This window comes from Saccopteryx leptura, chromosome 6 (assembly GCF_036850995.1).
Source record: "Saccopteryx leptura isolate mSacLep1 chromosome 6, mSacLep1_pri_phased_curated, whole genome shotgun sequence".
Classification (NCBI taxonomy): domain Eukaryota; kingdom Metazoa; phylum Chordata; class Mammalia; order Chiroptera; family Emballonuridae; genus Saccopteryx; species Saccopteryx leptura.
In genome coordinates, this window is record NC_089508.1 from 71,700,657 (window position 1) to 71,723,998 (window position 23,342).

The 23,342-nt window shown below is 36.5% G+C and overlaps 1 protein-coding gene across 3 annotated transcripts in view; it reads right to left on the minus strand.

Annotated features, from left to right (window-relative positions):
• The window catches only part of SLC12A1 (solute carrier family 12 member 1), a 93,723-nt gene that overhangs the window by 68,363 nt on the left and 2,018 nt on the right, over nt 1–23,342 (minus strand). The window contains exons 3-7 of one of the 3 annotated variants that reach the window (XM_066344298.1): nt 11,057–11,197; nt 10,851–10,926; nt 5,042–5,137; nt 3,097–3,236; nt 1,243–1,353 (exon numbers count right to left, since the gene is read on the minus strand). In XM_066344298.1, coding sequence (XP_066200395.1) covers nt 1,243–1,353; nt 3,097–3,236; nt 5,042–5,137; nt 10,851–10,926; nt 11,057–11,197 — 564 coding nt within the window. Of the gene's footprint in view, nt 1–1,242; nt 1,354–3,096; nt 3,237–5,041; nt 5,138–5,647; nt 5,744–6,278; nt 6,375–10,850; nt 10,927–11,056; nt 11,198–23,342 lie in introns of all 3 variants that reach the window. The other 2 variants (XM_066344299.1, XM_066344300.1) reach the window with 2 other exon arrangements.

Genomic DNA, 23,342 nt, shown 5'->3' on the forward strand with positions numbered 1-23,342 from the left:
AATTAGTAACAGCTAATGTTCACCAAGGGGTTACAATAGAATAGCTGCAGATTTAATGTTATCAGTATTCTTTCAGATGAGTAATACCACCAATAACCATACGAAGTAGGTAATACTATCATCATTTAAGGATCAAGAAACTGAGGCACAGGTAAGTTAAGCAGTTTACTAAAGGTCATATGGTTATAAACTAGATTCACATCCAGCCATTCTAACAGCAGCGCTGGAGCTTTAAATTCTACCCTCTATTTCCATGAAACTACATTGCCTCCCTCAGGGAATAAAGTCATTGAAAGTAGATTCCCATTATTTTCTATCTCAGTGCCCTGTTTATTGCCTTCACAGTACTTTTACAATTTACCATTTTATACGTCCTCGTTATCTCCTTGATTATTACTCATATCTTCATAGACCATGTACTCAACTAGGGTAGGAACTGTGCCTGTTTTACTCACAACTGAATATCCAGTGCCCAGAAGAATGCCCAACACATTAATCAATTTTTAAAGCACTTAATCAATTTTTGTTTAATGTGTGAATACGTAATCTTTAAATAAGTGCCATGAAGGAATGTTTCCTATTGCTTCATAATAGCGAAGGCTTTGGCCGTCTTTCCATTGCAGGTGACCGCTAGAAGTCTCCAGGCCTGTAGGTTCAGTGTCAGTTTCACAAGTCACTTTAGGGAGTTACAAAGCATGCAAAAACATGCTCCCCATCATTTAGAAATGTACTCTTTTACTACTACTTAAATCCGGATATTCTCTAGTTCCAAAGCCTGTGATGCCCTCTAACGTGTTGCTGAAGTACTGGATTTCAGAAGTTTCTGCTTCTGTTACCTTTTCCTGACACACTTGCCATTTCCTTTGGGCTCTGGCACCCACAGCCACTTTGAAAGGGAATTGCAGGGGTGTAATTGGGAGACACAGGCTTCCAGCATATACCGTTGCTATGACCATAAGGGGCTCTGTGCATGAAGATGGCACCAACCTTGATGGTTGTGTCACTGTGATGATGGCATTAAGAAGGACATAGCACAGGTCTGGTCATGTCACACATGAGCTGTGAGTCATGACTGCCTGGACCTCATGCTTTGAGGGCTTGCTGTTCCACCTAATGCTAACCAGCAACTTTTTCATAGTGATAATACCAGCAATGTTTTATAAATATGGGGTTCCTTCTAATCCTACAATTTGTTCAGGACCTGACCAGCAAATGTTGATAATCTCATTTTGAGAAATTCACCTTTGCTTCCCATTCCATTCCAGCTACTGAAATTCCTAAAAGAATCACCACTGTAATTGAGCCTATTATGCGAATATCATTGGTTGGATCCACCATCATTGAGTCACTCTCCTGGGGAAAAATATCACAAAAATGGTTAGAGTAGGAGCTTCCCCCCACACTCATTGTACATCTTATTGTAGTATGTAACAGTAAGATGAGATACTATATACTAATGTCTGGGGCCATATCAGATAATAGAAAAATGAAGTAATCATCTTTGAGAAGATAAAGAACCTAACATTATTTCTCCTGTGAAAATAGACCTTTGATAGCCAAGGTTAGGAATTGGAAATTTTAGAGATTCATTCTAGTCACTGCTTTTGAAGCTATTACAGCACTAAGTAAAAGCATGAGTACATTCACATACCATGGTTTGTTTCAGAAGAATGACTAGTTATTTTTTTTGGTCAGGGAAATCCCAGAGGAATAAAAATGAGTGGTTGCTGATGTGAATATTGGAAAATAAGTGTTATTCAATTAAAGAACTAACCACACAAAGCAAATAGTGCATCTCTTGAAGAGAGCATACCTTACAAACTATATAACCCACTCATTTACTGATAAAACTTAAACAGAGGTACTATTACCAATTAAATTTCATGAATGTTATCATTACCACAAAAGGAAGACTAGCAGTTAGTTCACAGACCAAGTAATTTACATGTTCATATATATCCATGTTTATCTAGATGGGGCACCTAAACTAGGAAATGCCTAGTTTTCTGCAGTGAGCTACCCTAAAATTTGAACTTTCTTTCTGCTTAGAAATCTATAATGACAATAGTAATATAGTAGTCCTCCCCTTATCTGTGGTTTTGCTCTCTTTAATTTCAGTTACCCACAGTCAACCATGGTCCAAAAATATTAAATGGGAAGTCCCAGAAACAAACAATTCATAAGCTTTAAATTAAGTGCCATCCTGAGTAGCATGATAAAATCTTCTGCTGCCCTGCTCTGTTCTACCTAGGATGTGAATCATCCCTTTGTCCAGTGAGTCCATGCTACCTGTGTGCCTGTTAGTCACTTAGTAGCCCTCTAGGTTGTCAGATCAATTATCATGATATCTTGGTGCTTGTGTCCAAGTAACTCCTATTTTACTTAATGGTGTCAAAGCACAAGAGTAGTGATGATGGCAATTCAGTTATGCCAAAAAGAGGTTGTAGAGTGCTTCCTTGAGGTGAAAGGGTGAACACAGTACAATAAAATATTTTGAAAGAGACCATATTCCCACAACTTTTATTATAGTGTACTCATAACTTTTCTATTTTATTATGAGTTATTGTTGTTAATCTCTTAGTGTGCTTACTTTATAAATTAAACTTTATCATAGATATGCATAGGAAAAACAGTATATATAAGGTTCAATACTAGCCACAGTTTCAGGCATCTACTGGAGATCTTAGAACATAACCTCAGTGAATAAGGTGAGAATACTGTATTACTCCTGATAATAATACACATTATTTATCTAATGGTTTGTATTTTAGGTAGTATTTCATGTACATTATTCCATTTGATCTATACCACATTTCTATGAAATGCAGAGGACAGTATTAGCCCATATTTAGAAAATAGGTTCAGATGAACAGAGGCACTGGTCCAAAATCTTTCAGCTGGTAAATGTGATAGCCAGGATTTTGAGCCAGATATGATGCCAAGCCCGGGGCTCCTTCAACTATATCCAACTTCCACATTTTGCAGAATAAGTCTATTTTTCCTCATCTTGCCATAATAACATGCCCTAGTGCCCTAAAAAAGCAAAGTGAGCCAAGTTATTTTGCCTGGCTGAAGAAAAGAAAAGCTTTTACTTACCTTAAGAAGGTCTACCACAGTCTCTGCAAATCCCACCACATACATAGCAACAGCCACTGCATTGGCAAAAGCAAAGATCAAGCCGATAGACCCACCAAACTCTGGCCCTAAGCTTCTGGAAATCAGATAGTAGGCCCCACCTAAAACAGAAATAAACATGCTTTATGCTGAGAAACGGCTAAGGGATTTAGTTTATATAACAAAAGAAGTTTGAACATCTGAGAATATTTGAAATATAAATTATTCTAATGAAAAGAGTATAATTTTCTAAAAAATTTTAGGAATCTTGTGTCACTTTAATGAATAGTTTACCCCTTTCTTGCACTCTGTCTATAATCTATAATAAAACTATTTTGACTTTATAAAATCCTATTTATTGAAACTTAATTATACACAAATATACTGCTCACAAAAATTAGGGGACATATTATTGCTTCATATTCATTTTGAAACATCCCCTAATTATTGTGAGAAAATATTCTTATATTACAAATAAGAATGTAGCAAACTTTACTAAAAATACTTTGTCCTTTAGAAAGATTCATTGGAGACTTCAAATCAATAATGCAACTGAAGTAAAATTTTATATCTGAAATTTGCAAGAACAAGTAGGCCTAGGTAGAAAATGAAGTGGGTGAAATTTATCATTGTTATTCTAATTTCCTTTCTGTTATAATTTTTGGTACATATTTGCTATATAAGAATGGCATCTGTATAGTGCTGTGTATTATCCACTCTATAAATCAGACTTGTTTTTTTAAAAAAATGTTTTTAGTTCAAAAAACATGATATTGCCAAATACCTCCATGTGTATGGAGGTGACAAATGGGAAGAAAGGTAGGAAGGGCTTGGGACAATTGCTTCTCCCTTAAACCCTGAAAGGACTCTACACATGGCTGTCTGTGTACTTCTGTGCACGTGGAAGACTGAGTTGGACTGTGTAACTGCTCAGAGGGGACCGAGAGCACGTCAGTGAAGGTCAAAAAGATTAGATGTTATCTCAGACCATTGCAAATTAATAAATTCCTATACCAAGCTAATCTTGGAGGTAGACAGAATTGGTAGGGAAATGACATTGAACAAACAAATCTAGAAACAAAAAAAACAAACAAAAAAAATGGTCTTTTATGGAAAAGGACTTTCTTCCACTATAGTAGCTCTTATGGGTTAAGAGGTCAAAGTCCTCCCTAAAAATGTAACCTATTATCCAAGTGGGGCAAACACGCATTATTTCCTTTTTTTTTTGCAGATTACATTCAGTAAACTGGCTAGCCAATTACTTCATCTTGGTCAAAATGAGAGCCGGCAGAGACCGTTAGAGGAAGGGCGCTGTGGGTAGGACGGTGTTTCAGAGGGTCCTGGGTGGGGAGACCTGGGTAGGATACCAATGTAGAGGCCCCGAGGACCGCAGGCAGAATGAGAAGGGGAACAAAGGCATTTGAGACACGATATACTTTACCCACTCCATTCTCTGCTTAAGCCTCCTTGTTCCTGGATGAGTTGAAAGAAACTCTTTGTTTGTTTGTTTTCTTTTTATAGATGGTCTCATGGCTGTTGGCCACTGGAAACATAGTGTTAGGATGAACTCTGAGGACTTACCGAGCGGGGAGTTCCAGCAGTGTCTGCTGGGGCCCTGAGGGGAGCTGGGAGAGAGCCCGCAGGGCTCCTCCAAGGAACAAAAGAAATGCCTTCTTTCTAGATACCTGGTCACTCTCTACTTTATAAACATGTTTAGTCACTGGCAATGAGTTGAAGAAGTCTTTTCTGGAGATAGCTTTACATTAGTTGAGAAAAAATTTGCCTTACTCCTTAAATGTTGGGTTATTTTGTTTTATTTTAAGCTTTTGGAGTCTTTCAATATACAATTTTTACTTTCAACATTGAACCAACTCTAGACATATTATGTAACTAAAGCTTACAGTCATAAGTAAATGAATTGGCTTACCTCCTCTTACTACTCCATTTGTGCAAATGGCAGACATAGAAATACCTGTGAGTGTCGTCACTACCACACTCAGGCCGATGATGATGACTCCAAGACCTGCAAAATCCCCCAAGAAAAGTGTTTGGCTCCAATACTTTGGGAGGCAGCAGTCTGACTCTTGTCACAGAAGGATTAGTCTCACCATGAAAAACCTGAAATGTTCTAAGAAAAGTTCCATTCTATGAAGATCTAGAAAACACTTGAAATGTACTAAACTTTAAAGTTGAAGCCACGTCCGGGAATTGTTTTCCAAGAAACACCAGCATGAGGAGTGCAGACTAACCTGAAAAATAAAGCATTTACCCAAGGACTTTGAGCATCTGGAAACCATGACCTGCAATGTGCCAGAGAGGTCCATTAGGAAAGAGATCACAGCAGACCAGAGGGGACCAGGACTATATACTCACAGTACCTTATGTTTCCTTTGGCATCCAGCTCATCCAAAGAGTTTGCCAGACTTACAGAATACTGGGCTACTTTCTTGTTCCCATAAAAAAAATAGTATATAAAAAGATTTTGCCTACCCATAGCAAGTGATGTGAGCATTAGAGATCTTAGAAATTTTACCTCCACGAACAAAACCGTTAGTTGCTATTGCGGAAGTTGACAACCCCGTAATAGAAGTTACCATGGTGGAAAGAAGAATTATGAGAACTCCAAGACCTGTCAGCAATGAAAGATAAAAGAGATTACATTTTACTTTTCTTCCTTGGATTCCCTATGGCCACAAACTATGCTGCTTTTAAAAGTTTTCACATCCAAGCCGTGGCCCCAACGGAGTTCCTTTGTGCTAAAGAGAAACTGGTTTGCTCGGCATAAAGATCAAGCCAGAGAACTACTCGTTATGATGAAGGATGGTTTCCAAAAGTAAACACAACCTAAGTGCCACCCTGGAAAGGAAAAGTTGACTTACGCTGGTGTCCTGGGAGAGAAGCTACCCTGGCTGTGAAAAGAGAAAACATGGCATTTGACCTTCTCTGTTGCTTGAGAAAGAAACTGAATGAGAAAGTTGGAGGGTTGACAAAGGTTAAATCCTTCCAAATTCTTCTTGCATCTCTCTTGCCTGGGTAACGGTGGGGGTGGGGAAGGAAGCAACTTGGATTACCTTTGAAAATACTCCAGAAAGGTCAGTGGTGAACTATTTGAGACTGTCACCTTTACCGTACAAAGGATCATGCGGGGTCACAAGTCTAATTACCTCCTCTGACATATCCATTTGTGGCAATAGCAGAGGTGGATAAACCAGTGATAGCAGTCACTGTCACGGCTAAGCCGATGATAATCACACCAAGACCTCAGTTGAGAGAGGAAAAATAAAGGCAATTAATCGGCGAAACAATCCATTAGATCATTAATATAAAAGCCAGCAAGTCTGGGGTAGTCACCAAAGGACCACATTTGAGGTAACAAGTTGGCCTAAAAATCACCACAGATTTAAGTGCTCAGCTTTAAAGTTTCCTGCCTGTAGGAGCACCGGTCCAAGAAACTCAAGAACTAAGACATGAAGTGCGAAGTTGCCTGCCACTAAGCAACTATGTCCGATCAAAATTTAACATGTACCCTGTTCATAATGAAGCTCTAAGACACCTATAAATATAATAATTGGTCTATACAATGCTAAGATGTTACTATAACTAAAGAGTCAATGTTCATCTTTCCAGGTAACTATCTTTTTGTGTACATTTTATTGTTTGGGTATGGAAAATTACATACAATATATCAAATTGTTCATCTGGCAGAAAAGTAATATGGAAGGAATCAAATTGAACTATTCTAATTCAGTGGCTATGTGACCACTGACAAGTTACTTATTTTCTGGGCCAAAAATGGCAATGACATTAGGAAGAATGCATGTGTAAAGTGGCTAGCATAGTTCATAGAACCCAGAACACAATTGGCGGCACTGCTTTTTGATCAGATTCCCAATAGTCATAATTACTGTTGCTTATTAAAAGCCTATGGAGTATCCAGCTATGTATCAGATAACATAAAAAATGCAAGAAACAAATAAAATGAAATGAAAAAAAGCTGTCCTCAAGGATCCTATGGCTCAGAGGTCAATGCTTATGAGAGAGCAAGTGGTAAATCCAAATTCAAAGGAAGACAAAGGGGCCCTGAGCTAAGGATTATTTTGAGCAAAATATATTTGAGATAAAGCAGATACCTCCCTTTCTTCATCTAACAGGAAATAAATCTGTAAAGGCACCAGAGACCATTCTAGTCCCTTATCAGCTGAATTCGTACCACAGGAACATAAAGTTTACTTATCTTCTATTAGTTCCCCCATATATTTGCCTTTTGACAACTGGTCATCCTAGAAACTCAGTTCTTTTCTTTTGTCTTGTTGTTTCTCTAAAAATGTATTATTCTCTTCTTAAGTTGCTGTATAAGCCCAAGTTCTAACCACCCTTTTGAGTTACTCACTGCTGAGTCTTTCCATGTGTATACACACGGCACAAGTTAATAAACATCTAATTGTTTTCCTCTTGTTAATTTGTCTTTTGTCAGTCTGATTTACAGGGTTTTAGCAAATGAGCCTAATATGGGTAGAAGGAAAACAGTTTTTCCTCCATGACAATAATCTCCTTAATGAGGGGTGACCCTGAATTCAGGGAGAAATAGTGGAGTCACAGGCACTGAAATCACCTTGGGTCCAGCCATAAAATTTTTGCGTGGGTCTGTTTTGTATGATCCTCTATATAAAATGGATGCTCTATAATTATTGGCAGGCTCTCTTGTTCCGAGGATAATTAGAAGGGTAATCAGCCAAGAGAGGCAGTGATTTCTCTGAGGGAAAGGGAAGTCTAGGGAGATTAAGGAAAGAAATGGAAACAACACACTGGACACTGCCTACATTGATGCTCACAGCTATATCCTGGCTCAAGCAGAAATCTCTAGGCTATTTTAAAGGTTAAAGAGCAATAAGAAGTGATTAACTGTAGGCACAACATGCAAACTTGGACCATATTGCTTTTGCCTCTATATAGTCTTAGAAGTTCGATGTTGGAAGAAATAGTTGCATTAAATTCTTCATATCTATTGCAAGGATCCTGGGGTGAGCATCACCTTTATGTAACTATGTGGCCTCAGTTTTTTGTACCCCTAAAAGTGATCCCTTTTGATCTTTTGCACATCATTTTGCTCTTGACTTTGTTTTCAGTAAGTTTGACATCAAATGTTTAACCTACCCTAGCAACTGTACAGAATCATACGGTTTACATTTCAAGGCATTAAACCTACTCTCACTTTATTAATTCTCTACCCTTATTTTCCCCTTGCCTCTATTTTCCCACCAAGTCTTAATTTATCCCTTGGCATTGCATACATTTCTGTAAACCATATGAAATCCTGGAACAAATTTTCTACTTTTAAGCAGCAATGGATTTTCTTCTCTCTCACATTGCAAACAAAATCCCAGGGTAAAAGGCAGCTTGGAGAACATTCAGTTCATAGTTTTCTCAACAGTCCTTAAACCACCTGCTTCAGGAAATGCCTGGGGTGCTTATTAAAAATGCCCAGGCCTACTGAGCTTGAATCTTTCAAAGTGAATTCTTGGATTCTTCAGTTTTGTAAATTAACTTCTGCACCTGACATTCTAAAGACCATTGCACTACCCTCAGCCTGTTTCAATTTGTGACTGCCTATTCAGCAAGGTTCTTTAGCATTATTTTCAAAGAATTGATTGGGAAACAATCCAGCTCCTTAATTTTAGATGAGGAAACGAAATTCACAGGGTATAAATGACTTTGCTTTAGGTTATATCTACTTTTCATACCCTTCCTTTCTGCCCGATGGTTGAGTTTATGGGAAACCATCTTGTCCCAACTAACGTCTCCAAGACAGAGAACAAGTAGATGGCATTGTTTACTCATTCATTTGCTTTTGGGGACAAGACAGCCAAAACTCATGACCCCAAAATGGTTACTTAAGGACTACAGTTACTGTTACTCTTGGCTCCAGCTTTCTACTGGGTTTATTCCCAAGGTCTAGGCTTGGTATATTCAAGTTTCTTTTCCAAACTATCCCCAAAGAAAAAAGAAATTATTTGTATTGTTTCTTTTCTTACCTAGTAAAGAGGATTCAAGTGGTGGTGACTTAAAATAACTCATTTAGCCTTGAGTTTATAGTAAAGGTCAGTAGCACTGAGTTAGGGTGGGAATAAGTTTCTACTACTCATTAAAATCTATTTTCTAAGAAATAAAAGAAATATAAACCCTCCATTCAAAGGAAAGAGTAATGCAGTAATGTAACACTCAACACCCATTTGGGTAGATAGAGCTCTACTCTCTTCTAAAGCAGAATTGAACTACTTAAATAAAAGGTCTTTATTAAAACAACACTGATATCTGAAAGTATAATAAACAGTTTAGCAGAAGATAGGATTGTTCCATTTTACAATAAACGTGAAATGGATTGACTGTGAAGAGTAATGTAAGATCTGATTAAAGTTCAGATTATTGCCCAAACATATGGGTATTAAATAAGTTGCATTAAAAAGAATTACTCTTGCCCTTGGCTACACTCACACCTCCAAACAAAGTAATGTTTCTTGATGATCTCAATAAGTTACTAAACTGCCCTTAAAAACCTAATTTTGCATGAAACCCTGTAGCAAAAACTTGGCAATATTAAGATGCAGATTTTCCATGGAACAGCATCTAGTTATGCCGGGCCCTGAGGCTGTGAGCTTTCATTTGCTATGCATCATAAAGCCAGCAAGCAGCCCTTTGTCAGGAACCCAGCAGTTGCCAAACATGAAACACGGAAAAAACTATGGGAACTGGTTCCAGTTTTTCAGTTTTCAATCCAACCCTTTCTTGTTCTGAGTTAGTCTTCTGATGATTCTGAATGTGTTTTGAGGGTTGAAGGTAAAATAATGACCAAGTACCTTTTCAGTGTGAATTGAGGTACCTTCTAGAACAGGATCTGAAAGCACATTCGAACCTCCATGTTCTTGATACTACTGATTTCTAAGTCTTCGCCAAGAGTAAATCCATAATGTCTTTTTCACATACAGAGTAGAATGCCACTCTTTTTATCACATTAAATCAGAACTTTGATAAAATTCAAATAATTTTTAATATAAATTTTTATTAATATACTCTCAATAAAAAAGATTTGCCACAGGAAATAGTTTAAATGGAATATAATATTTAAAAACATTAGTCACTCATAATAATTTCAACATCACCCATTTTCCATTTGGAAAACTTAGCAAGAGTTATATACATTCTCTCAGTCATTTTATTTATCACTTTAAGTTTCTAGCTGGCAATATCTGATTAACCTTTGTTTTCTCACTGCTGATATCTGAAAGTAACACAATTATTTTCTTTGGAAAATGTTCAACAATTCAGGATTTTTATTAGTCAGGTCACATTTTCACCTGTTTTGCACAAGTTATTTTTACTTAGTGAAATTTTGCCAATCACCATTAGGAGGATACTCTGATAAATGTCAGTGTGTCCCCAAATATGAATACTATTATTTAAAATGAATGTGTATATGTATATCAGTATACCAAAAACTCTATGAAAATAGAGATATACTTCCTTGAGCATTTATCCTGGTGGCAAGCTGGAAAATTCCAGTCTCTCAGGAATTAATGCTTCACCTTTGTCTCTGACAAACATTGTCTAAGAGGCAGAGTCAAAGAGCCAAAGTGCTCTTCTGTGACCTTTATCTCACATTCAGTATTAATGGTGAAAACACTGTTTATTGAGCTTATAGTTTACATAAAAAATTATACAGGAGAGGAAAAAATGCTTACCGATTCCAGCTTCTCCAACAATCCAGGAGAGGCGAATGAAGAGCATCACACCCCAGATGTTCAGCATGCATCTTACCTGTGGTTCGAAGGAGCATTGAAAAGGAGATGAGAAGTGATAGTGGAACAAAACCCAGGTCTTTGTAACACACAGTCTACTAGAACTCTGAATGGATAACTTTCATCTGTAAACAGAGGAGCTTTCTCACCAGCACACCTTTCACCCATCCAAACTTCACAGCACCGGATTTATCTTCCTCTTCTTTGTTTTCAGTTTGTTCATTTCCATCTCCAGGTATCTCATCACCATTAGCAACTCTGTCAGCTAGACTTGGAGCCAATGCCACATTCTGCATTTTTATAGATAGCAAAAACACAGTCTATGATCAACAAACACATGATTTCATGAAACTCTCAAAACAATTGACATAAACCTTTAAACAAAAAAAAATAAAAATAAAAAATCTAGACATTTTAATGAGTTAATTAATTTTTGCTCTGGGAAGTTGAATGATTTTAGGCAGCAAGACTTCAGGTAGTGGTGAAGAAACCTGGGCAGTTCTTCCACTGGTGAGACTATTACCTAAGGGAAAAACAGCCTGATTTGGATTCGTTTAGAATTCAAAAAAGAACAAAAGGGGGGAAGAAAGGATGCAATAAAGGGAGGAAAGTCTATCAAGAGTGAATGAGGGCCGTGAGAAGGCATGGTAAAAAGACCTGAAAGATAACCTCTTAAGAATGCAGAGTACTTGGCCTTCCTTCCATTATCCACTCTCAGCTTCATTTTATTTATCTAAAATAATGAAGATAAAACTTCTGTATTCATGTCAAAGTGTCATTAGGAAGATTCAATGAAAAAAGAACACAGGTGTGTGTGTGTGTGTGTATACATATATATATACACACATATCAATATATATACATTTTTTTAAAAAAAGCTTTAAAGGCACCATATGGCTACAAGAATAATATTCCTATAGACAAAATTTCTCTTAGCTGTAGTATGCCTTTGCTTGAGAATTGTTGATTGTGCTATTAGTATTGTATAGAAAAAGAGATGTCTCACAATTAGAAAGATAGGCCAAATAAAAATAAGAAATAAGTAGTATTAAAATGGATAAAATTTGTATCTTGTTTTCCCCATGGCCTAATTTTGAAAAAGAACTTTCTTGTCATTAGGAAGTGTCTGAATTCAGTGAGGAAGGAAACGGCTCTTTTTCTCTCAAGAACACTCCCTAATTTCTCTTTTAGGTATGACTTTTATTAATTTCAGATGCATCTACTTGATTTAGCCTATCTGGCATCTACCTGACTTTTTAATGGTTAGACTACAATGCACTGAACTTCCCAAAAGCAATCTTTCCCCACAAGGGTTTTGAGACCATTGGGGAAGTCTTTTAATTCAGCACTGAATTCCCATTATTAAAGAACAACTTTATTTTAGTTAAATGTTATATTGATTTAAGCCTAGAATGATGTGTTCTCGTGCTGGTAGTTTAAAGGTCTTGGCAAGGGCATTTTTCCCTTCTAAAATGGGACCAGTATGATATAAATATTCAGTGTTGATTATATGCACCTTCTATGGGAATGATCAAAGCTCTTGCCCTTGTCATGCTCAAGGATTCTCGGAGCTTTGGGCTTTGCTGTACAGTTAGCCTACTCACTGTAAACTGACCCTATTTGGAGTGTTTACTCTAACTGACTGACTTCTTGTCTTCTTCTCCCAGCATATTTGTTTTACTTCTCTCTGTAAGTAAGGATTTCTCCCAACTTTGTTCTCCCATAAGACATTTTTCATGATACTAATGTGACACTTACTGTCCATGTAACACAACGCAGTAAGAATACGTCAACTGAGCCCTGGCCGGTTGGCTCAGCGGTAGAGCGTCAGCCTGGCGTGCGGGGGACCCGGGTTCGATTCCTGGCCAGGGCACATAGGAGAAGCGCCCATTTGCTTCTCCACCCCCCCCTTCCTCTCTGTCTTGTCTCTCTCTTCCCCTCCCGCAGCCGAGGCTCCATTGGAGCAAAGATGGCCCGGGTGCTGGGGATGGCTCCTTGGCCTCTGCCCCAGGCGCTAGAGTGGCTCTGGTCGCGGCAGAGCGACGCCCCCTGGAGGGACAGAGCATCGCCCCCTGGTGGGCAGAGCATTGCCCCTGGTAGGCGTGCCAGGTGGATTCCGGTGGGGCGCATGCGGGAGTCTGTCTGACTGTCTCTCCCCGTTTCCAGCTTCAGAAAAAAAAATAAATTAAAAAAAAAAAAAAAGAATACGTCAACTGAATTGAAGGAAGTTGGTGGTGTGAGTTACTTCTCCTCAGTGCCAACCAAGAGCCTTACAGAGAGACCATTGATGAACAGTACTGAATCTATAACGTGGTCTTGAAGGCCACTTGATCTCTATCACCTAGAGGTGGATAACTTTGTTTTTTAATTGTTCTTGCCTCTTATTTCTTTTTTCTTCCTTCCTTATCGGGTGTTCCATTTTTCACTGTCTCTTTTGTGCAGGCCACATTAAAAAGGGGAGAGAAAAAGAGTAAGTCCCAGGCCAGATTATTTTATTCTCTTATGACAACATTAGGGAGAAAAATTGAATGACAAAGGACACAAATTAATAGTTAAAACTTAGTTCTGAATTTCTTGAGGTATAGCTTAATATTAAGCATCCTTAAGTTCCTATTTTGGTTGAAAGCTGATATCCTATATTTCTATCAGTGTTAAGATATGGATTAAAAAAGTCCACGGAAATGGCGGCTGAACTGGCTGGGCCCAGCCTGGTGCTCTCCACCAGCCACAAATCCAAGTTGTGTATGGAGTTCACAATTTCTCAGTAGCTATTTTTAAAAAAGTAAAAAGAAATTGGTAAAATAACATGGGTTCAAATATGTACCCTTAAGTTTTTAAAAATATGTTAATTTCTATAGAATGTCAAATTTCTAATATTTGCAACATAAAATTTCATTAACAGTTGTGGCACCCCACATGGTAGGAAGAATCTCAATCACTTACAGACTGTATTGATACTATATTTTACTTAATAGAATCCATATAAAATATTATCATTTCAACATATAATTGATATAAAAATATTGAGATATTTTACATTTCTCTTTTTCATACTAAGTCTCTGAAATCCGGTATGCATGTTACATGATTGCACATCTCAGTTTGGACTAAACACATTTCGGATGCTCAATAGCTGCATGTGGTTTGTGGCTACCATATTGGATAGCACAGGTCTAGATAATGAAGTCAGCTACAGATGAATGAAACAGTAGAGGTTGTTCTCCAGTTAATTACAAATTCAACTTTTCTCTGAAAGGATTCTATACACATAAGATAGCTGAGTGAGTCAAATGTAACTTTCATTTTCCACAACTGAAAAATCAATGAGAGCAGGGAATTGAGAACTGTGTTAGCATATCCATGAATGTTGAAGAGATTATTTGGTTAGGAGATTCATTTATTGACCTAATTGGAGAAAAAAACTTTTAAGATTGTCAATATTCTAGTTAATCAAAATCCCATGGCCAGATTAAGAAGTACAAATTGCCAATTATAAAAATAGTCACAGGGATATAAAGTACAGCATGAAGAACATTGTCAATAACATTGTAATAACTATATATAGTGTCAGTGGCTGATTCCTTTGTAAGGTATATAAATGTCTAATCACTATGTTGTACACTGAAACTAATATAACACTGCGTGTCAACTATAATTGGAAAATAAATTAATTTTAAGAATTGTTATTTAAATGTTAATATGCTTTGGAAAAAAGAGATCCCATGGCCAGACCATCAGCAGCTACTCATTCATGGAGAAGGCAATTTCCCTTTCCTGGATTGATTGGGGATCCCATGAGACAAAGCCTTAATCGTTTGCTTGATAAAGGCAGTCTTGGCAATAAAGCTCATGTTTCATGATAAAACTTGAACTTGAGGGTTTGATCCAGGAAATTGTTCTGCTCTCTGATGAACTCTGAGCATAACTGTGACCCTTAGATCTGTATTAATGAGACTACCAATAACTAAAAAGCATCTTACAAAGTAGACCAAAGAATTAATAAGATATTTAATATTTTCCCTTAAATGAACATTTCTATCTGATTGATGCCCTTTTAGTTACATTGAACAGTCCTTCAATTTATCAGTAAGACATTATAATATAAAGCAGAAAGAATACAGTGATACCTCGGTTCTCGAACATAATTCGTTCCGGGAGAACGGTCGAGAACCAAATTGTTCGAGAACCGAAACAATGAAACCCATAGGAAATAATGGAAACTGGATTAATTTGTTCCAAGCCCCCCAAATATGCCTATTTACTGGTGCTTTCTCACAAATAACGACTTCATTGATGCTGTCACCTGCTAACTCTTTTTCTTTAATGAAAATAAGAAGCAGCTTCTCCATTTCCTCCATTATCTGAGGCCTTTGCTTTGTTAACAATGTAACACCTTTGGCAACATTGGCAGCCTTTATAACAGCTTTATTCTTAAGGAAAGTTGAGATAGTAGATCTTGGCATGCCATACTCAGCAGACAGATCTGAAACACGTGTGCCCTGTTCATATTTGGCAATGATTTCTTTTTTCAGCTCAATCGTTGTTCTCACAGCTTTCCGCTTACCTTTGTCTGCATTACCACTTCTGGCTTTCTTTGGACCCATGTCTAAGGGTTAAATTCAGTGTACAAAGCGTGCACAAAGCGTGAGTCTCTCCACAAAGCGTGAGTCTCACCACAAAGCGTGACTCTCACCACAAAGCGTGACTCTCTCCACAAAAACGTGATTCTCTCTCTCCACAAAGCGTGACAAAGCGTGACTCACACTGATGACGCAGGCAAGGCGCGCTCGGCCGAATGAACGCCATTCGGCTCAACTCGGCTAATCTCGGACGTTCGAGTTCCAAATATTTGTTCGGATTCCAAGACAAAATTTTCTCGAATTTCCTGGTCGAATACCGATTTGGTCGAAAGTCAAGGCGTTCGAGAACCGAGGTATCACTGTATTCTATAGGGCATGTCAGGGAAATCATCATATATGGAAATTGGTAAGGCAATAATTTTCTCAACTATTCAAAAAAACAGTCAATGTAGGATGTCTAACTCTCCCTTAAGTAAATATGTTCAACCTGCTAGAGTTTTTTTTGGTTTTGTTTTTTGTTTTTTTTGTATTTTTCCGAAGCTGGAAATGGGGAGGCAGTCAGACAGACTCCTGCATGCGCCCAACCGGGATCCATCTGGCATGCCCACCAGGGGGCGATGCTCTGCCCATCTTGGGGTGTCGCTCTGCCGCAATCAGAGCCACTCTAGCACCTGAGGCAGAGGCCACAGAGCCATCCTCAGCGCCCGGGCAAACTTTGCTCCAATGGAGCCTTGGCTGCGGGAGGGGAAGAGAGAGACAGAGAGGAAGGAGAGGGGGAGGGGTGGAGAAGCAGATGGGTGCTTCTCCTGTGTGCCTTGGCTGGGAATCGAACCCGGGACTCCTACACGCCAGGCCGACGCTCTACCACTGAGCCAACCGGCCAGGGCCCTGCTAGAGTTTTAAAGTTTTAAATATTAATATATATATACCTTAAAGGAAGGAAAGAAATCTCAAATGTATATATTTCTTCTGTTTTCTATAAAGGTCTAATAGTAATTTTTAAGTACAGAACCTACATTGCTCACTTGATAAGAGTTAGAATCTAGTTTTGACTATGCAGTTAATTCAGGGTGTGTCCTCCAGCAAGTTGCTTCACCTTTCCTGGATACTGAAAATGAGGGTAAATCTGGGTTTTCTGAAAATCTTACTTGGAAGTAGTTTATTTTAAGGCAAAATTATTTTTCTGTGTTCGCCATCTTCTTGTTCTGACATGGCAAAGTAAAAGTTGGTGTTATTTCTTAATAAATGCCTTCTTGGCCAGCCCAAAAAGCAATTATAAAGTCAATTTATCACCAAAGTACTTAACAAGACTTTGAGTGGAGGGTTTGTGGGGACTTGGTGGTTGTGAGCTATATAACCAGTGGCAAGCAGACTCCTGGCTGCTGCATGTTCTTGGGGCCAAAATCTCAAAAGACTAAAAAAAGTTTTTTGATTGCTGCCTGAAACTAGTTTTTTTCCTTCATACTGTGAATTAATTTGTTTGTTCACACTCTGTTTTCATAAATGATGACCCACAACCTTTCATAAACGCATTTTAAATTGCCTACCTTTAGGGAATGATTACTTATTTACTAAGAGGTTTTACCTGTGCATTTAAAGTAATTCAGAGAAGGTGTAAAATGAAGTGTATTAGAAAGAAGGAAAAGAGAAAGATCATTTGACTAAAAAAAAAAAAAAAAAAATTTGCCCCCCCTAATGCTGATAAACGAGGAAAGCTTCAATCATATACAGATTAAGGGGAAATGAAAAAAATTAATATATTTAAACTTTAAGTGCTAAGTAGATACATGTTTTCAAGTTTTTAGCCTTTAATCTCAGGGTAGTAGAAACTTTAGACCATCACTGAGTAGTTCCATAAACATTTAGGCTTACATGATACCATCCTCATTGTTTTAAACTTTATCTTATTATTGAAATATTTGAACAAATGCAATAGGAGAAAGAATAATATATTTCATGCACTTATCACTATGCTTCAACAATGATCAACATATGGCCAAAGTGATTCCACCTAAATCTCTCCAACTGCTGTCGCTGGATTGTTCACAACTAATTTCAGGAAGGACCAGATAATTCCTAAGGCTCACCTCAAAATAAATAACATATCATTCTAATCATATTGCTATACCACATTGATAAATACTTTATGTTTTTACATTTTTAACCCTTTGTGATTAAAGGGAGTAGTTTAATTGTGAAAATAAACAACAACAACACACAAAACAGAGACAGACTCATAGATACATGGAATGACTGACTGCCAGGAGGGTGTGGAGCATGGGCGAAGAAGGCAAAGAGGATTAATTAGTGCAAGCTGCCAATTATAAAATCAGTGATGGGATGTAATATCGTAGTATATACAGCAAATAATGTCATAATAACTGTAATGGTGATATCCTGGCGATCAATTCGTAGGGTATATAAGTAATTATCTAGCCACTATGTTGTACACTTGAAACTAATGTAATATCGTCAACTATAAATAAAAATAAATTAAAAAAAGGAAATAAGAGATTTTTTCTTGTTTTAAAAGTTGCTATAAACCAAGCCTCTAAATCATACCAATGGTAAAATTTATAATCATAGAATTTTTGTCACATCTGAAAACACATAGCTCACACACAAATTGATCTATATTTTTGATAACTTGGGCCAGATAAATCATGATAAACCAGAATAAGAAAACGAAGTTAAATGATTCTTAATATTTTTCAATGGTACTTTAAAAAAGCTCCCAATCTACTCACCATCTATCACTGAACTATTTATAATAAAAATTAATTTTTTTCTTGGTTCATTTCCATAGAGTATTTTAATAGTAAGTGCTCCTAGGTGTGGCCTTGGATACTAGAAACTCTAACAGGTATTAGAATGAGAACTTTGGTGCAGAGTTTCACTCTAACAAATATTTTAAGGGTAGCTTCTGGTCATCATCGGCCTGCAAGGAATTTATTGCCTCAATTTTAATGTCTCTTTTATTTGACTTGGTGATATTTCTAATATCCCCAATCTAAATGCTGAAGTTCCCAATTTGAACTTTGAGACACTTTAGAAAATTTATTTTCTGGAGAACACATTTATTCATTTTATTTGTCTTTTTAGAGAAGATAACAATTTCTATATTGACTTATGCAGTTTAAGCTTTGTTCACTTGCCTATATACATTTTATTTCTACCCTTAGTCAGATGACTTATAAAATAAAATTTAGAGGGTAGGGGTCAAGTCTCTTTAACTTGCTTTATACAGCAGCTCTTGTAAGTAAATGGCTAATAAATGGTTTTGGTGATGACAATGAACATTGAGACCTACAATTAATTCTGAAGGGGAAGCAACATAATTTCTTGGCACAGTCCCCAAAATAAGAAAGGAACTCAACCCATCATGACTGAGGTGCGATTTCTTCTAGCATATTCTATAGCCATGGAATGAGCTGAGGAAAAGGGCCATAGAAGAGTAGGCTGAGGAGAGAGTATAGTGATGAAAAGCATGGACTCCAAAGTCATGTAGGCATGGGTTATTAGCCATATGACCTTTGGTTCTTGACCTTGGCAGTTTGAGTTCTCTAAGTCATTGGTTTCTCTTCTAATGTCCATAGGATTTTTTAAACTTTCACCATTTATAAAATAAAAATAATAGTAGTGCCTAACTTGAATAGTTATTATAAAGATTAATGAGAATTCATCAAGTGTAATACCTGTATTGTGCCTGATACATAAACATTCTCAGTAAAAAGTTTATTATATATTGGAGTCACACCTAATGATTTTATTCATAAATTTTCTTTTAGTTGCTAACAACCTAATGACCCAAATATGAAGTCCTTCTATTGTTTTGTTTTGAATCAGTTTTTAAACAAGTTGGCTTCCTTAAGAATAATATGTTTACTTTTATTTTTATAGTATTCTACACTTTTCATAGACAATTTATTTCCATGACATCAGACACTGACTTTGATAGAAAGGCTATATATTTTCCTGATTCTTCTTTAATTATAGTTTTTCTGAAATGCTAACCACAATGGTGGTTAGTAAGGTTGAAAAGGAGTTCTATTAAAAGGCAACTATTATAATTATGCTGGATACTAAATGTGGGATTATTTTTTACAAAGAAAAATACTAGATTAATCTTTGCCAGATGTATAATAATCATTATACATGTTTTGATATGGAAAGATCTCCAAAGTATATAGTGAAAATAGCAGAGGGCAAGACAGTATGTAAAATATGTCATAATACATATTTGAAAAAAAATGTGGACAGAAATTTGATAGATAGGAATATATATATATATATATATATATATATATATATATATATATGTTAGTGTAGGCATAAAAAATTTCAGGAGGGATTTATCAGAAACTCCCTCAATAATGAGTCCCCTGAAGAGAATAACTAAATATTTACATTCAATAAGATATTTTATATTGTTAGATATTGGATTGATATATATTTTACTTTTTAAATAAAAATTTGAAATAAAAATTAGTATAAAAATTATCATCATCACTATCAAAAAAACATTTATTAAGTTTCCATCCACTGGAGGCCATGTGCTAAAGTTAAATGCATATAAACATTAGTATTCACAAGCATCTTGCAAGATCAATTATGTAGCTTGAGTAACACTATAGAGCAAGTAAGGGATAGAGTACTTTTTTTCTGCTTTTAATTAGAGTCTTCAGAAATTCTTAATTCATAGTCACCAGTATAGGCATTGAACACTTTACACAGAAAACAAAATAGATTTCTTCAATTATAATCTTAAATCATTGGAATTACAAATTCTGTCAATATCTATCATTCTTAGAGTTTTAGTTAAGACAAAGACTTAAAATAATGTTTTTCAAATTTATTTTTTATTTTATCTATTAAGACAAACTTGTTATGTAATTTTTTTTCTAACTTGGAAATTATAACCACGATTTGCACAAAATCCAGTTAGTTTCTGACTAAATATATTCTGCCATTCAGTATAAATATACCATTCCTATATGGCTTTTTTCCTTTTTATTGAATTTATTGGCATAACACTGCTAACAAAATGATACAGGTTTCAGGTGCACAATTCTACAACACATCATCTGTACACTGTATTGTGTGTTCATCACATGGAGTCAAATCTGCATTATATGGATTTTAAAGCAATATAATCATGAATACAAAATGATCACTGAACTTGTGATATGTCAATTACTTTCCACTTTTAAATTAAGTAAACACTATCATTTATAATATTTTTGCATACAAAATCTGTGACATATCTGAGTGTTATATAATATTTGCTCTAGTTATGATTTGAGATACTACCATAAAAATGTCAAGGGCCACAAGGAGGTTGCAGTGTAGTAACATTACACTGCAGGTCTTCATCTTTTGTTTGGGGGTGTGGAGCAGAGCAAAGCACGGGAAATAGTAGTAGCAAATTCACTGGCAAGAAAAAAAAAATGAATTGAAAAAGTGTTGATTGTTAATGTTTGCAATCAAAAGATTTCATAGCACAGAACATGTGGAGAGGCAGACTTGTCCCTACAACTTTAGTGACACTATGCTGGTCCTGGCTAAAGGAATGTGCCCATTCTGGATTTTGTGGTTGTATTTGAATTCTGCTCACAATTTGGCTGCATCACAGCCAATACTGCATCACAGTATGTGGATACTTCTGTATGATTTAACCAAAATAATATACTCTAGAGCAGGGGTCTCAAACTCGCGGCCCGCCGAACAATTTTGTGCGGCCCGCAGACTAATCCACAAAGTTCAAAATATTTTGGATAAAATTAAGTAAGCCTAGGGGCCTACTTGTATTTTTCATTTCTCTAGCATCCTAGCTAGATATTAGCTTAGTTAACAGCAGTTGTGATGCGAACAACAGTTTCTGGTCGTTTTGTGACACTGAGTAAACTGCATGTACGATTGTGCTTGTTGTACTGATTTTTTTTTGTTTTCAACTGCAGTGAGAAAAATGTTGCATAACAGTTGCCTTTTGTAGACCTAGTGCGGCCCGCCGAATGGCTGTGATCTTGCTCTGCGGCCCACATGCTGAGTTGAGTTTGAGACCCCTGCTCTAGATAAATAAGATCAAGTTCTTAAAAAAAGTACTACACACTAATCTAGAATGATTATTCAGGGCATAGAGGCATAAACTTAAATTTAAATTTACTTAATTTGTCATTCTTTTGTATCTGAGGAAAAATGCTTTAAGTCAGAGCTAAGTCCTCAGTCTTATTTTATCTTTTCAAAAAGAATATGAAATGACTATCACATCTGTCAAATGCAGCTAGCTATTGCATGTCTACTGAATCAGGCTTTTTAACAAGTTCCCTGAGAGTTTTTCTCCATATATAAAAAGATTTACATGTTATGGCTTTAGAAATTGTAAATAAGCTACTCTTTTATTTCCAAAACATCAGTTCTAAGGACAATGTGAGTTTACTTCATTTCTTTTCTAATGGAATTAAAATTTTCTTTTCTTTTGTTGTAAGTTGGAGAAGGGAGTGAATGAGAATATTTAAATTTTGATCACAATTTTATGGAGAATGCAGCTTTAAAAATTATCATGTGTAATGACATAGATGAGTATGAGGGAAGAGAAATTCAGGTCTTTTTAAAGACAACTTTGGCTCATTTTACTTCTTTAGACTAAATTGAAATCTCTTTATAATGCCTTAAGTTTCTCTTTCTGTCCCCCCAGCATCTTGGAAACTCCTTGTACCCTCTTCTTTTAGCCTTCGTTCCCTCTATCCTCTCCCTTTCTCCTCCTCTCCTTTCTCCTTGCCTCGAGTAGATAAGGAAGGTGACACCTCAGTCTGACTTCAGGAGCTTCAACTTGACCCCTTCTCAGATATCATCATGGGGCTGTCATTTTGTCTGACATGGCCACATGACTAACTTCTTTTGATTATATTACCAAATATCCCAGATAGTGTCTAAATTATATGTCTGTAAACAAACCTTTCATGTAGCAGAGTGTTGCCAATATAGTACACAGAACAAATCAGGTTTGGTGGAGAGAGGGGATTCGCACAAAGTTCAGAGCATGGGCTCCTCCCTGCGAAGTCACTCAGTCTCTAGTGGTAGAACCCAGTCATGGAACTTGAACAACCAAGGGGAACAAGTTTTGGAGATGGGTTTCTTTTTGAAAAGAAGGATGAACAGAAACTAAAAGTAGAATTTTACCTTTATTAGCATGAGATCAGTATTCTTAGAATACCCAGAGAGTAATCACATAATTTTAAAAATTGTTGAATGAATGAATGAATGACTATAAAAAAATTGTTCCAATCAATTTTTTTCCTTACCTCAAAACCTGGGCAAGAGTGAGCTACACTTGGATAGATGGAAGCTAATTATTCTTCTTAGCAAGTAATTATATCCATAAAGAATGATATTCATTCCCAACTGTGTTCCCGAAGAAAAGGAAGATACAATGCATCAACATATTTTAGAGCAAGTTATGGAAGGAGAAATCTATAAAATTTATAAATGATCTGCTATGAGATTAGAAAAGGTGCTGTCTCATGTTTCTAGCAGATATGAGAACCTTGGCTAAATCCCTTAAATAATAAAAAGTTTAGCCACATAGGCTACTTCTGTACTTAAATTTAATTTAGTTACTTTTATATGCTTAAGTGCACTTGGGAGCCCTCAGGCAAAGCTTTGAAAAGGAAGGGATAAAATGCTGAATCTTATAAATCTCTGCTGTCTTTTTAAAGAGTATAAAAAATAGGTTGGCACCATAGTATAACTATAAGCAAGCACTAAGGAGTTTTTTTTTTTTAAACAATCATTGTAGAAGCATTAATCCTAAAGTGAGATCAGTTTAGTATTCAGTTTGACATGTTTAACCAAGTGT